Here is a 15909-nt window from a genome sequence, read left to right on the forward strand (position 1 = left end):
TAATATATTCACATATTCACAGGTCACAGAGATTAGAAAGTAGAGATCTCTGGGGAACAAGGCGGAGACTGTGGCATTATTCTGCTTACCACAATTACTTGTGTAATTTTTTACACAAGTAAACCTCATATAATAAAATTTTTCTCATCACTAAAAATTCCTGATAATCATAATTTCTAATGATCCCTAATATTTCACTGTAGGGATACACGATTTATTTAACTGGTCCCCCAATTGGGGATATTTAGGTTGTTTTACATTTTCATGATTTTAAAGATGATGATTTTCATGATTAACATCTTTAGGTCTTTGGGGGGATATACTGAATCAGAAATGGACTTGGTGGTCAGAAAGACCAGAGTTCAAATCCAGGCTCTGCTTCAATTATCCATGTAATTGGAGTCTTGGTTTCCACAACTGCAAAAAGGAGATCCTTACAATAGCTCCAACCTCACTGGATTTTTAAAGAGCTTTCTTGAGATATAATTCACATACTATACAATCCACCCAGTTAAGGGGTAAATTCAATGGTTTTTAGCCTCAGGGTTTTTGCAGGATTCAATGATATTGAACACACAAATTGTCACTACCATTAATAATTCTTTGATCATAATTGTCATCATTTTCTTGGGCTAGGTTCTAAGAATCAGCAATATAGCATAAAAGCCTGTAAACCTCTCAAATGTTTTGGAAATAGGCCTTGGAAAGATAGAAGGTGTTCTTGTGAGGGTTTTTTAATTTCGGGAGGGGGGTTGGGGGTTATTTTTTAGTATTTGGTTAGAATTTGGGGGCATAGGAGGAGCTGGTATTAAATTCTTGGGCCAGTTGACTCAAGATGCCCTCTTTTATTCTCCCTTGTGTAACCCTGAATTATGCTCATCCTCAGACCCACACACACAGAGTAATTAGAGGAGGTTGATTCTGGTTCACTGAATGTCCCTACCCTGTCTGCCATCCCTGCAGAGCCACTGGCCTGTCCTTCTCCATATCCAAGTGAATCTTACTCCTTCAGTAAAAGCTGCATTGGTACCATCTCCAATCACCCATCTTAATTCACACCAAGCACACTGCATGGCAAACTGGCAGGAAGGAGAGGAGGTGGGTCTCTACCAAGTCCATGGAATGCCTAACCTACCTACCAAGAAACCACAAAAGCATACTCCATTTGGCCGTGGGAGGACTGACTGCAAGTTTCAGGGCTGAGTTAGCCAAGTGTCAGCCAAATCCAAGGGCATTTTGCACCAGAGTGATGTGTGGGCAAATCCTCAGGCATCCCGGCAGGTGTGGGAGCAGGTTACGTGAGATGGGTGTGGGTTAGGTGGTGAGGGATGAGAGAAAGGTGGAGGGAGGGTAGGTGGGGTCAGAAGTGGGTGAGGTCGGAGGTAAGGAATGGAACCCCAGCTGGGACTGGACCTAGTAGTTAGACCAGTAGTTTGGAATCCTTTTTGGGCCATGGGCTCCTTTGAGAATCTGATGGATGCTAAGGACAGAATGCACACACACCCATATGCATAAACACACACACACACACTGACCCACAAATTTGCACAGTGTCAAGGTTTCCTTGAACCTAGGAAGCTCATCCAGGGCTCAGAATTGAAAACCTCTGGTCTAGACTAGTTCACAGGGACTTGTCAGAAAGAAATCCTAAGGCTGCATTAAGAATTTGAGAACGTTTGTGTCTTCTCATGCAACAGAGATTTAGGGAGGTTTGCAGGTTTGGGAATTAAATTCCAAAGCCCACTTATTCCATAAATGCTTTATTTATTTTTTTCCAGTTTTTATTTTGAAAATTTTCAAAGTACCAAAAAATTGTGAGCTCATGTAGTCCAATCACGTTCTCCAACTGTCAACATTTCTCTGTAATCTCTCCCCTCTCCCTTGCATGCTTGTGCTCTTAGGAACCCATGTTTTTCTGGAGAACCATTTGAGAGTAAGTTGCAGATATCATGAGACTTCATCCCTAAACACTTGGCATATAACTCCTAAGATCAAGAGAGTCTCCTGCCTAACCACAACATAATCCTCACACTCATAAAATTTAACATTGATACAATACTTTTATGTAATATACATCCTATATTCAAATTTCCTCAGTAGTCCCAATACGTAGTGTCCTTTTAGCTGTATTCTTTCTCCTTCCCTTCCTCCCTCCATCTCTCTTTCCTTTCCTTCCTACCTTTTTCATTCAGGATCGAATCCAGAATGATACACTTCATTTAGTTATATCTCTCAGGCTCTTTAATAAAGAGCATTACTCCAGAGTTTTGGTTTTTTGTTTTGTTTTCTCTTGTGACACATCTTTTTGAAGAGTCTAGGCTAGTTGTTTTGCAGAATGCTCCCCAGTTTGGATTTGTCTGATTAAAGTTAAAATCTGGGGGCAAATGTTGTGTCCCTTCTTGATGCATCACATCAGAGGGTCAGTTAGTCCCTTACTGATGATGTTAAGTTTGATTCATGATTAGCGTGATGACCTCCAGGTTGCCCTTTGTAATTAATACATGCTCTGTAGGGTAACACTGTTTTTATTGAAAGCCTTGAGCTGTGGCAGATGCTGGGTGAGACAGTGGTGAGCAACCAGACTCAGTTTTTGTTCTCACGCTGTTTCTACAGTGGAGGAAACAGACAATAACCTAGGAAACAAATAATTAGAAAATATGCAGTTTTCTGAAGAATGTGGATGGGTGCTGGGATAGAGCAGTATCAACTCTAACATTTAAAGTGAACTTAAAGGTGAGACTTGAAGAGGAAAAAGGAGTCAGGCATAGCAAGATGGGAGTGGAGGGAGTGGAGGTGGCCCTGGTCAAGCTTGGAGGGTAGAAAAGAACTGAAAGATGGGCATGTGGTGATCTCAAGGACAGAAAAGTGTAGGAGGAAGGCCCTGGTCTGATAATAATAATATTGAGCATGTAGTACCTGCTAGACACTGTTCTAAGTGTATTACATGGCTTACCTTGTCTAATTTTCCCCATAGCCCTGTGAAGTAGGTGCCATTACTATTTTTATGCTATAAAATCTACAGCACAGAGAGATTAAGTTATTGGCCCAAGGTCACACAGCTTGTAAGTAGCAGGGCTGGGATTCAGACCTCGGATGGATCTGACTCCACAGTCTGTGCCCTTAACTATATCAAAAAGGAGGAAACAGGGTCTCACCTAGAAAACAGAATATGAAAAAGGATTGGAGTCAGAGCAACCTGGGCTGAGTGAGGAAGTTCTGTTGACAAAAAAAAAAAATGTGGGATGGGAAAGCAAGACAAAAGAAAGGCCCAGAAGATCAAAGAGAGAAGAGTGGGGCTTCCCTGGTGGCGCAGTGGTTGAGAGTCCACCTGCCGATGCAGGGAACACGGGTTCGTGCCCCAGTCCGGGAAGATCCCACATGCCGCAGAGCGGCTGGGCCCGTGAGCCATGGCCGCTGAGCCTGCGCGTCCGGAGCCTGTGCTCCGCAACGGGAGAGGCCACAGCAGTGAGAGGCCCGCGTACCGCAAAAAAAAAAAAAAGAGAGAGAGAGAGAAGAGTGTTCAGGGCTAGAAGACAACATAATAAAATAGGCCAAAGTTTGGTTGGCTACACCACCCTCAGTCCATGCCCCTAGCCTGTCCCTCACAATTGTTCTTCTGCTCTGTGTGGCCCCAAACAAAACCAGGGTTTACATGGTCCTCAAGTATCTCCCCACAAATTGCTTATTAATTACAAAGGGAAAAATAGGAACTTTACAGTGAGAAACCCGGCTGACTCCAACTTAACCAAGTGACAGAAGTGAACATACAGAGGGTTCTTAGGGAAGGTTCTGGAAGGAAATTTGGAGGAAAGCGTAAAAGAAGGGTTTCGTGAGGAAGGCTCTGGATGAGGAGAGAAGAGGAAGTCTTGAGGTTCAAGAGTCTCTGGGTGACAGGGCAGGGTCCATTGGGGGAAGACGGGGTGTCTGGGAGGGATGGGGAACTCTCTTGAGTTGGAGAGGTTCTGAGAGATAAGATCGAGTCATTAGGGAGGGACTTGATGGGAACTTTGTGTGACAAAAAGGTCACAACAGTGTCCGTTTGGGAGGTTGGGGTGGGTAAACTCTGGATGACGAGAGAGTAGAGAGCTTTGGGTAGGGGTCTCTAGGAGAGTCCTAAAAGGGTATGCGAGGGGTAAGCCTCTAGGGCAGTAGCCTGTGGGTGGACGAGACTCCGTGATGAGGGCGTTAGGCCAGACCGAGGATGGGGAGACTTGGAAGGTAGCCTTGGAGGGCGGGGCCGGGGGTGGGGCCGGGCCGCCGGGCGGGTCCCCCCACGCAGCAGGGGGCGCTGTGAGCCGGGAGGCCCCGGGCCGGGCGACGGCCGCTCCTAGTGAGCGCGGCCTCTTTTCCGGGTGTCCTCCTCCTCCTCCTCCTCCTTCTTCGCCACCGCCGCCGCCGCTACCCTTTCCCCGGCCGGCGGCTGCCGCTGCTGGTGCAGCCACCGCCGCCGCCGCCGCCGCTGCCGCGGGGCCGCGAGCCAAGCGGAGGCCGCCGCGGATTGCAAGAGCCTCCCGCCCCGCCACCCCGCCGGCCGCTCCAGGGCCGGGCCGGCTCGGCCGGCGCCCCCCGCGCCCCCAGCCCGCCCGCCCCCGCGGGCCCGGCCTGGCGCGGACGCCCGCAGCCGCGCTCCTCCTCCTCCTCCGGCGGCCCGCGGCCCGCCGCCTCCTCCGCCCGCCGCCCCGCGACCCCCGCCGCCCCGCCGCCGCCTTCGGCGCCCCGCGGCGCCCCCCGGTCCCGCCCGCCATGCCCGGCCCGGCCGCGGGCAGCAGGGCCCGGGTCTACGCCGAGGTGAACAGCCTGAGGAGCCGCGAGTACTGGGACTATGAAGCTCACGTCCCGAGCTGGGGGTAAAGCCGCCGCCGTCCCCCGCCGGGCCCTCTCACCCCCACCCCCACCCCCGCCCCCCGACGCAGACCGCACTCGCTCCCCGCGATCTGTCCCCCCAGCGATCTGTTTCCCCGCTGGGCCCGTGCTTCCTCGGGTCTGGGGTGGGCGGCAGACCCTCCCCCATACACACACACACTATGTTCTCGTCTCCCTCTCCCCCCTTCTCGTTCCTTCCTCTCCGCCGTGCGCACCCCTCTCTCCCGCTCACCCCAGGGAATGCTTTCTTACTGACAAGTGTAGGGGTCCAGGAACCAGAGCCTGGTGGAAGTGAGGGAGCGGCCCTTCTCACGCTTTGGGGTTTCTATTGGGGTGGGAAGTCAGCAGCTGTACTCTTGAGCTATTAAAATTCTCTGCCTTTTTAGTTTTTTGAAATGAGGCTGGGTGGGAGGAAATTTTTTAAAGACGTCCAGACTCTCAAAGGAGGAGCTGTCTACCTTCGGCGTGTGAAGTATAAGGCAGGTGCTGTGGGCAGAGGGGCACTTCTGAGCCTCCAGGATGGTGATGCTTTGCTCATCTCTCTAAATTGGCTCAGACCCTTGCCTTCCTACCTCATCTCCCCCAAGTTAATGAGGGACCAGTTAGGTTAGGAGCTGCGTCCAGTGAAGGGAGCCAAGTTTATGTTGTGGCTTTCATTTAGGTAATGAGTCGTGGCATGATGTATATAGACACTTCCAAGTGCTTGATTAATGGAAGCGGCTGGATGGGGGTGTGTAGTGGGCATAGGCTCAGTTAATCCCAAGTCCTGGCCTTTATGTGTCGCTCTTTCTTGCCTTTCACAGTAATCAAGACGATTACCAGCTGGTTCGAAAACTTGGTAGGGGAAAGTATAGTGAAGTATTTGAGGCCATTAACATCACCAACAATGAGAGAGTGGTTGTCAAAATTCTCAAGGTGAGTGTCTTATGAGTAGCGTTAAAATTTCTTTTTCACAGGTCAGGAGGATATAAACTACTCCAGCCACATTCTAGAATGAGTAGTACAAGCTCTCATTTTACGTATCTTCTGCCTGATGTCTCTCTGCTACTCCTCCCACCCCGTTTTCCTGTGAACTTTCAAGAAAATACGCAGACCTGTTTCAAATCTAAGCATGATAGTTCAGGAACGTTCTTGTTCTGAAATGTAATTATGGGGTCCCAAAGTGGAAATTCCAACGGGGCTCCATTTGTTACAAAATCAATAGGTGTTCGGGAGCAAGAAGAGCCTTTTCGTGAAGATCCTGTCACTCCAGGAGCTCCCTGAGTACTGAGCTTCTTATTCCAGAGAGGAAGTTGGAAACAATTGAGTAGCTTCGAAGATGAGCTTGAAGCCTGAGCAGAGGGAAACACCTCAGTGGATAATCATTGTTTTTTCTCCTTTGTTGATAAGTTTCAGGTGGGCTGAATATAGTGAGCCAATAGTGTCAGGAAGGTTCATTGTTGCTTATCAGCTAGTAGAAGTGAAGTTGGGAGCAGTGGAGGATACACTTATAATCACTAAAATAATAACGGGAACAAAACAGCCTGAATCTGGTTTAGCAGCCTAAGTTTGTTAAAGATACACCTTTGTCATCTCTTGAATGAAGGCATGATCTTAATGAGCATGAAATGTTGGCTAAATTATCTTCCAGGTGACTGATTGTGTAGCTTTGATAATGTTTTATAGGGTGTACTAAAAAGTAATTCTTAGAATCTGTGAAGGGTATTCATCATTGCCAGATTATTTAATATGTGTGCATGTCATTTAGTGAAATCTTGAGATGACCAAAGAGTTAATATAAGCACTTTTACATATACAAGAGTTACATTGTGGCGACTTTTTTTTTTTTTTTTGCGGTATGCGGGCCTCTCACTGTTGTGGCCTCTGCCGTTGTGGAGCACAGGCTCCGGACGCACAGGCTCAGCGGCCATGGCACACGGGCCTAGCCGCTCCGTGGCATGTGGGATCTTCCCGGACTGGGGCACGAACCCATGTCCCCTGCATCGGCAGGCGGACTCTCAACCACTGCGCCACCAGGGAAGCCCACATTGTGGCCATTTTGAAGAGGCTTTGTGAATAAGAATGTGGGATTGAAAAGCTGTTTTTGTATCTTAAGTAGAGTTAAGGCAGCTGTGTCCCTATTTAGAAAGAGGGGTCAGGCTTAGACTGTCTGAAAATCACCTTTCCAAAAAGTGATTATCTCTATTACGCAGTACCATCCTGGCCTAGTGATGAAGAGGCAGGATTGCAGTTGAGAGAAATAGGCAAATTATTTGTGCTGTCAGAAACACTGGGGTAAGAAGTGAGGAACTGATATTGAAGATGTGGAGTTTTTGACTCTCCTCTTCCCTAAACATGTATTGCACCTACAGAGTCATGTGATCTTTTTTGTTTGTTTTTCTTCACAAGCATAAATATTGAAAGAAATGTTCTCTTCAGAGAAATCACCTGGCAAAGGCATACAATTTTTTTCTTTATACGTTAGCATAAATGTTTTTAATATAAGCTGCTTAAAATCTCTTTAGGAAATTTTAAGCAAGGCATAAGTTGAAATTAAGAATATCCACAGTCCATTGCTGTACATTCAGAAGAATAAACTGCTGACTCTAAAGCAATTCCAGAAAAATGTCTAAACATTTGTGCGACGGTAGCATTTTTAGAGTAAGTGTGCAACTTCCTGTAGTGTCTTTTTTGAAAAGGAACAGCATTCAGGTGTACATGTAAATAACAGTACGTTCATTTAGGGAAGCATCACGTTGCCCTTTAGTCATCCTTGTAGAGAGCTTCATAGCCTCAGTTGCTGGATAGCTTTTCCCCTGCTCTAAAGATTCGCAGGATATGTTTAGGGAACCCAATATGGAAGCTGAAGGTTATTTTTAACTGACAAGAAATGTAGGCACAAAGAAACATATCTAACATCACTATGTTGAAATAGCCCTTAGCCAGAACTCCTGTTTCCCATTTCTTCCTGTCTCTTACTGCTCATTTTAGCACTGGGTTATAAGATCTTAACGTTGAGCACATAGTAAGTTCCAGTGTTCTCGAATAAGACTTGGGAGGCCCCCTTGATGCTCTGGATGCCCCCTTGATGAAGTGTTGTTTCTTGTATCTTTTCCACACAAGTTCTTCTCAGTGCAGCCTGAACCACCTTGTTTCCACTGGTGAAAACTACACTCACTTTCTGTTTTTCAAAGCCCTGTGACATTTCTGTCCAGATTTTGTTCTGTCTGAAGGATGGGGTAAGAAACTACTAATGGTATTGTCGGGTTTTCTTGTTCTGACAGGCTGAATTAAAGTAGATTAAAAGTATTGTTTTTTAAAAAGAATAGGGTCTTTACTCAGTAAAGTGCCCCTATTCAGATAAGTCAAAGTTATGACTAATACCTACTGTTGTGGTGCTTGGCCACAGGAAATTAGTTCCTTAACAGAGTGCCAGTTGCTCATAATTTGAAGGAATCCAGAAAAAGCTTCCTCTTCATCTAGGCGTACTGTATTTCAACTTCAGGAAGGAATTATTTATTGATGTGCACATTGTGACTGAGACAGAGGGTACATTCCTTGAGGACAGGGGCTGCCTGCTTTTTTGGTGAACATTCCATCCAGTCCTTTTCAATATATGACAATGGTTGGATGATGAATGACCACAGAGGGATTTTATATCATTTAATTTACATCAGTAGATTTCTCAATATTTTTGTGATCAAAAGATATTGGGGCTGTTAAGAGGTTTTAGGAATTTAGAAATTGGTGAGCAAAATGTTTCTGTCTATGCTGAAGTGAGATCCTGAGTTGGAAATCTTCAAAGAAAACTTTCCAATCAATAGGGAGGTTATATCTTTTTTTTGACAGAAATTGTTTTGAGGAGAAAAGGCCGAGGTGGGGGGAGGGTGGATGGTAAGCGTTAATATAGCAGGGCAGAAAAACACTTTTGTGCCTGAGGTTTCATCTTGATTTTGAAAAGTCAACTTTTCAGTTCCTTTGTAGTACCTCTTAGGAAGGTATAGACAGAAATAAAAACATTTGGCCATTTTGTACAACTTTTAGCACTTTGTGAGTATCACCTATGTATGGATTTCATCTCTTCTTAGAGTTCTTGGGATCCTTCAAATTCAACTGCTATTTTCTAAGTAGAAGTTAAGAGCAATACCAGTTTTTAAAAAACAAATGTGCGGGCTTTTGGACCCATGCTGCAAGGACTGGAAATCCTCATATTAGGTTTCCTGTTTGTAGTCTTATTTTATACAAAGAGCTTGGCTGTCCATTTTTTCCCCCCAGAAATTAATTATCAAGCTTCAAACAAAGAATGATGGTAATACAAGTTTATTTTTTCAGCAGGTTTAGCCTACTTGTTTGTAGGTATATTTAAATTTTTGTACTTGCAGGAGGTAGTGTTAAAAGAAGGATGAGGCTTCCCTGGTGGCGCAGTGGTTGAGAGTCCGCCTGCCGATGCAGGGGACACGGGTTCGTGCTCCGGTCCGGGAAGATCCCACATGCCGCGGAGCGGCTGGGCCCGTGAGCCATGGCCGCTGAGCCTGCGCATCCGGAGCCTGTGCTCCAAACGGGAGAGGCCACAATAGTGGGAGGCCCGCGTACCACCAAAAAAAAAAAAAAAAAGATGAGATGACTGTTGATTACGGATTTTTTTAGTTACTTCATAGTGGGCTGGTGGCTGTTTAGGTTATATCAAAACGATGTTTGCTCTGTGCTTTCTCATTTATTTCTACTTCATCAGCTGCTAGGTTTTTAACCCTCCATTTACTTTATTAGGCAAGTGTGCCAAGACATCATTGTTCTGAAACAAGACATTGATACTAATTTATCTAAATATTTTGGTGATTTCTAGTTTCTATACACATCTCATGGTTTATAAAAAGTGTTTAAAAGAGTATTATTAAAGTATTAAAAATAAAAATTTGGGGACTTCCCTGGTGGTCCAGTGGCTAAGACTCCGCGATCCCAATGCAGGGGTCTGGGTTCGATCCCTGGTCAGGGAACTAGATCCTGCATACAGCAACAAAGATCCCGCGTGCTGTGACTAAGACCCGGCACAGCCAAATAAATAAATGAATAGATATTTTTTAAAAATACAAATATTAAAAATTGTGAACTAGTCAGTGCTGTTTCTAATATTGTGGTTGTGGGGTCAGACATTGAGAGTGTGGTTAACCTGTGAAACAGAGTCACAGGATAGGGGAGCACGGATATTATTAGAACCCAGCCTCTTTTTTTTACAGACCCAGGGGAACGTGCAGTTTGCTCGGGGTCCCATGGCTGGTGGGGGGCAGAAGCACTAGGTTCATGACCTTTGGTCCCTCCCATGGAGTCTTGGTAGATGTGAGGGACACAAGTAGGACATTTGCTGGATGTTCTGAACTGTACTGGAAAGATGGCCAAACACTCACTGGAAGTCAAATGGAATTAATTTGTTTCCAATGATTTTTGGAGTTATTCTTCTGAAGGGAAATATTTGACATCAGAGGGTTGCTGGTTGAAGTGTGGGATAGATGAAAGCCCAGAGAGCTATAGGGACCCAGACTTGGGTTCTCTGGTTTGTATCCACAGCATCATATTTAATGTGTAAGTGAAATGTTACTTTCCTTTCTTGTTTGATACCACAAGAACCAGTGTTTTTATACTTTTTTAACCCATACAGTTCTTCCAAGTCTCATCCTGATCACTTGCTCAGAGAGCAGAACCAGTAGTAGAAAGGACTGTACCATCCTCTCCATGAGATTCAAGAGGCCTGCTATGTGCCTCACATTTTTAAATAAAAAAATTGTTTTAATCTAGAATAAACAGTTCAAGACGTTGATAATGTAATTGAGAAGACGAGAGTTGAAAGATTAGGGGCAAATTTGCTGTGAAGAAATAAACACTGCTCAGATAATGTTTATATTTAGGTCAGTCGTAATGGATTTTAGAGATGCTACCAGGGTAATAAAATAAAAGCCATCATCCAAACTGAGCTTTCTTTCTACTCTATCCTACATTCCTGACAACCATTGTTCATTGTAATTGTTTATTGCGGTGATGAAATTAATCTTAGTGGGGCAGTTGTTGCTTTGGTAGTGGAATAAAAGTAATACCAGATTTGAAAGTTCTGAGCTATATTCCTGCCTCCCTTGAATTTATCAGTTCAGTTATGCTTGGAAAGAAATTAAAACGGGACTTTGCCTATTAACATTTGCTGGCATTTATTGAGGTCATAATTCTTATGCCTTTGGTAGACATTACTTTGCAAATTCAGTCACAATTAAACGCTAGTAATTGAAATCATTCTCAGATCTGGCTTCTTAAAAATCTGCTGTGAGTAGATAGGACAGATTACTGGCCTTAGCAACTTTTGTCTTTCTAAGCAGCCAGTACTAAATTAGTCTTTTGTTTTAAAATGTTTAATGTTGGTGAATAGGGAAGGAGAAAAAGGACCTTACTCTTGGATTACATTGAACAAGGTTCTCCTGAATAGCTGGGAGTCTTCGCCTGTGAGCAGAAACCTTCTGAAAAAAATCTGTTTTTCTTTCTTTTCAGAGCTCATGCACAGAACATTTTAAATGAGTTTTTCCCCTTTAAATATTCTCTCTAGGTGTGTGCCAAAATTAATTTATTATTGAAACTTGATTTAATACTTTAATTTCTTTTTTAGTAGCTTTTTTGCCATTTTATCTACTAGACTTTGAGTTTGAATTTTTTTGTTTTGTTAAACAGCTAAACTGATTCAGTTAGAACCAGATATTCTCTGAGTTGGAATAAATGAACCTTAGGTGAGACAGAGGCTTTTTCTAGCATGCAGGATGAAATGTGAAATGATGAGATTGTGATGGAAATGTATTCTCCACTTTAGTGACGGTGAATGAATGCAGACAGTGGGCTAGAGGGTCAGAGCATCCTTACTTCTATAAAAATTCATGGTCTCTTTTCCTTCGGATGCAAGGATCCTCCCTTATAAATCCTAACTTTTTCTCTTCAATTCTTTTTATAGAATTTAAATCTTTGCTTTCACTGCCTAAGAGCTCATTGGTTTTTCAGCTTCTGGAGCATCTCTTAGGTTCAGAGGAGTGAGCTTGAGGCTAAAGGGAGTTACCCGTAGCCTGGGTCCTGTAGAGACCTGGTGCCCCTGCTTTGGAGGGAAGTGTCCTGAGCTGTACATCACTCTCCTTTTTCTTACAGTCTCTTGGTCTTTTGTCAGTATATGAGAACTCCAGCTGCAGTGTGACTCCATTGTGCCACTTCAGAATTGTCCTGCTGTCCCCAGTCTCTAGTTTGGGAAGTTATTGGACAGGTGACAATTGGGCAACAAAGTATGCTTCACGTGCTCTATAGGTTACCTTTAGACATAATGAAAAATATGTTCATCTTAACTGGGTTGTCCAGGAACTGGGTGCCTGCCTGATCTGTTCCTGAATAACGGGAGAACAAAGCAAGGCTTTATATGGGGCATTGTCGTAGGAGCAACTTATTTAATGGGTTACCCCTGTACTAATTCACTGTTAGAGGGAGAAGAGGGATTTTGGTGAACACAGGCTTCTTCTGGCCGTTGTGTTTTTCTCCCTCTGTTGCCACTCCCACAGATGTGTAACTGCTTTCCAATAGTGACTCTAGAATTCTAGACTATTGACTCTAGAATTTTCTTACATTGAATATACTGGTATCGGCTAAATGTTTAGATATGATAACCAGCTTTTATTTTTCTTTTAACTTACTAACAAAATTTCAGACTTACAGAAAAATTGCAAAAATTGCCGTATCTCTCACCCAGATTTCTCAAATATTGACATTTGTTTTATCCTTCTCTCTCACTCTTTCATATATATACACACGTGTCTGTGTATATATATATATATATATATACACACACATAGATGTGTATGTGTGTGCATATAAATAATTATATTTCTTTTACATGTCTTAAGTGCCTGAGAGGAAATCGCAGTCATCCCTAATTTCCTCTATTTCCTAAAAACAAGAACAATTGCTTACATAACCCACAATGCCATGATCAAAAATCAGAAATTAACATTGATGCAGTGCTGTTAATCTACAGCTCTCAATCTCATTTGCCAGTTGTCCTTATAATGTTCTTTATAGCAAAGGAAAATCCCAGACCATGTGTTATATTCAGTTGTCATATCTTTTTAAACTGGAATAGTTGTTCATTCTGTGTGTTTCATGAGATTGACATTTTTGAAGCTTATAGGCTACTTATTTCATAGTATATCCTTCTCTGGCTGTTTTCTGACCAAGTTGTACTTCATATTCAAGTGCTTCATTTTCCCAAAGTATTGAGCTCTGTAATTATGAAAAAAGGAAGTAAGGAGTAAAATTCCTAAGTGGACCTGGGGAAGAACCACAGTAGCCAGATCTATTCTGAAAACCCTGACAAAGTGGAGTGGACATGATTGTGGCAGCTGGCTTGGAAGGTTGCAGCCAGATTCCAGTCTCTCAATTGAGCACCCTCTTACAGGTGATGCAGGTGTTCTGTATTTCATAATCTCTGTTTTGTTGTGTGTTCAAAGCTGTAGCTTGGTGACCAACAAGAGGTTTCTCTGGCATGTGTGTATATTACATCTCCCCCCATCCCACCAGCACCACATACACACAGGCTTTTTCAGTCTTGTTTCATGGCTAATCCATTGGACTCTCTTTGCCTGTGCTTTTATAACAGTGTCTCAGGGGTGGAATACTCCTTTTCCTCAGTTATGTTTCTTCCATAGCCACACTTGGGAAATGAAAGCGCAGTGGCTAAGAGTGAGGCCTACAGTCAGATTGTCTAGATTAGAATCCTGCCCCCACTTTTTAGAATTAGCTGTGTGACCTTGGGCAAATAGCTCAACTTGCCTGCGTCTACTGCATAGGAATTTTGTGAAGATGAAATATGATTTATTACTAACTAAAACTTTGAAAATAGTAAAGCTAACATTTATTGACTGCTTCCTATATGCCAGTCACTGTTTAAGTACTTTATAAGTACTTTATAAAGCATGATTGATTATGATAATGCTTATTTTTCCATAACTACTTTTATTCTTCTTCAAACTCTTTAGCCCATATAAGACAAGAAATAACATGTATAATGCTAGTATTTCTGATTAAGGTTTTTGATTTTTCTATCCAGCAGACTGAAAGGTTAGTAGGTAGTGGGAGTTTTCAGTCACTTCTGTGTCAGAGGTCAGTTTTCTCCTTTGCTGACCCATCATCTCTTTCTTTAGGAATGGGATCTCTTGGGAAGTTTTACTAGCTCTGAACTGATTTCAGATTCTAGATATTAAGGAAATGGGAGTGGAGACAGGACATGGGAGCCAGCAGCTGGGAAACAAGTTTGTAACTTGATGTCAGTGAACTGGTCTTCGCTCCTAGAAGACAAAATTACATGCACCCCGTTGGAAGAGCAGGTGTCTCACCATTTTGTTTCAGTTTTTCCATTTGTGAGTGCATGATAGACAGCTGTTCAGAGCTATAACATTTTCCATTTGGCAGTTAGTTATCTAGTAAGCATTTTATTTTTAAAGTATGACATGGGTATTCAAAATTTTACGTGTCCTAAATGTAACTACTTAAAAATTTGACACATAAGCTATATGAGTCCATGAATTATTTGATTCTTATGAGCAGGCCCATTTTATCTCTTTCTTTCTTTTCTTTTTTTTTTTCTAATTTAGATATGCCCTTTAGCATAACACAGTGTGCAAGATAGTACAATATCCATTTGATATAAACATTGTTTTAAAGTTTTATTTATTAACTTCAAAAGGAGTCTTACTTCTGATTGCTCTTGTGTATTTAAGCCAGTGAAGAAAAAGAAGATAAAACGAGAGGTTAAGATTCTGGAGAACCTTCGTGGTGGAACAAATATCATTAAGCTGATTGACACTGTGAAGGACCCTGTGGTAGGTGCCTGGTGGTTGCGGGAGAGAGTGTGTGTGTGTTTGTGTGTGTGTGTGTGTGTGTGTGTGTATGTCAAGTCACAAAACCTGAAAATAATGGAAAACATCATTATAATATAGTGGGAATGATTGTGTTTGTCTTTACTACTAACTGATTTTGAAAACCAGAAAAAATCATGGTGGCCCAATGATAAAATAGCCACCACCACTTTTATGGAACCTAAAAGTTTAGGTAGAAAAAAATCCCTGTCCCAGGTTTATTACCTCATTATTTTGATTTGGCCCACAAATGTTTGCTGAATATTTCCTTATGGCCCTGCTTTTCTCCCAACTTTGAAAGCTTATTACTGCCAATTAACATTATTTTACCTCACTTGAGTAAGCCTGACATTTGAAAATCTGGGTTTATAGAAGGAAATAGGAAGTGTCTCCATGTGGACACTTGCCATAGAGAGCTGAACAGATCACAGCCCCACAGACCCCTTGAGGTCACTGTCTTGCTGTTTCTCATACTGGTCTTTAATTCAGCATCCACCATCGGGGCTCACCTTGTATATGCAGATGCAATTTAAATATTTTTGTTAAAATGCTTAATTTTTAGCCGTTTTAGATGTGCTGTTTAATTTTGTTTTCTCTCCCCCTTGGGAGTAACGTAACCTTAAGTGTTTATGATTAGCCAAGCTTCCCATTCAATTTCTGTTCTTTACCTGTTCTACCTCGAATATTTCCCGGTTCTCCCACGATAGCTTTTTAAGAAGTAGGTCTTTGCTTCTATCTGCTAAAGACATCCTCATAAAAATGTAGCTAACATGCATTGAATGCTTACTGTGTGCCAGGCACTGTTCTAAGTGTTTAACAGTATCATGTCGTTTAATCCCCACAACAGTTCATTGGGGCGGGTAACATTGTTGTCCACATTGTTACATTGTATAGGTAAGAAAACTGAAGTCTGCAGAGGTTAAGTAATTTGCCAAGATTACACAGTATCATTGAATTGAAAAAAAGAAAAGTTTTTCCTTTTGGACCCTGAAAAGATTGAGAAGGATGATTGTATGCTGGATTCTATCTGAGGCATTAAAAATGTATCCCAACCTTATCAGCTCAGATTGATTTTACATTCACTAACTCTGGACTACATAATCCTTGAAAATGGCCTGCAGTGTGGGCCAGTATGTAGTTTTATACT

At 42.8% G+C, this 15909-nt stretch overlaps 1 protein-coding gene across 1 annotated transcript in view; it reads left to right on the plus strand.

Moving 5' to 3' along the window:
- Nucleotides 1–4743: 4743 nt before the first annotated feature.
- The window catches only part of CSNK2A2 (casein kinase 2 alpha 2), a gene marked incomplete at its 5' end in the record, with an annotated part of 38410 nt that continues 27244 nt past the window's right edge, over nucleotides 4744–15909 (plus strand). The window contains 3 exons of the mRNA XM_079723349.1: nucleotides 4744–4847; nucleotides 5667–5778; nucleotides 14625–14726. Coding sequence (XP_079579475.1) covers nucleotides 4744–4847; nucleotides 5667–5778; nucleotides 14625–14726 — 318 coding nt within the window. The remainder of the gene's footprint in view (nucleotides 4848–5666; nucleotides 5779–14624; nucleotides 14727–15909) is intronic.

The sequence above is a fragment of the Hyperoodon ampullatus genome (assembly GCF_949752795.1).
Source record: "Hyperoodon ampullatus genome assembly, chromosome: 18".
NCBI classification, from domain to species: domain Eukaryota; kingdom Metazoa; phylum Chordata; class Mammalia; order Artiodactyla; family Ziphiidae; genus Hyperoodon; species Hyperoodon ampullatus.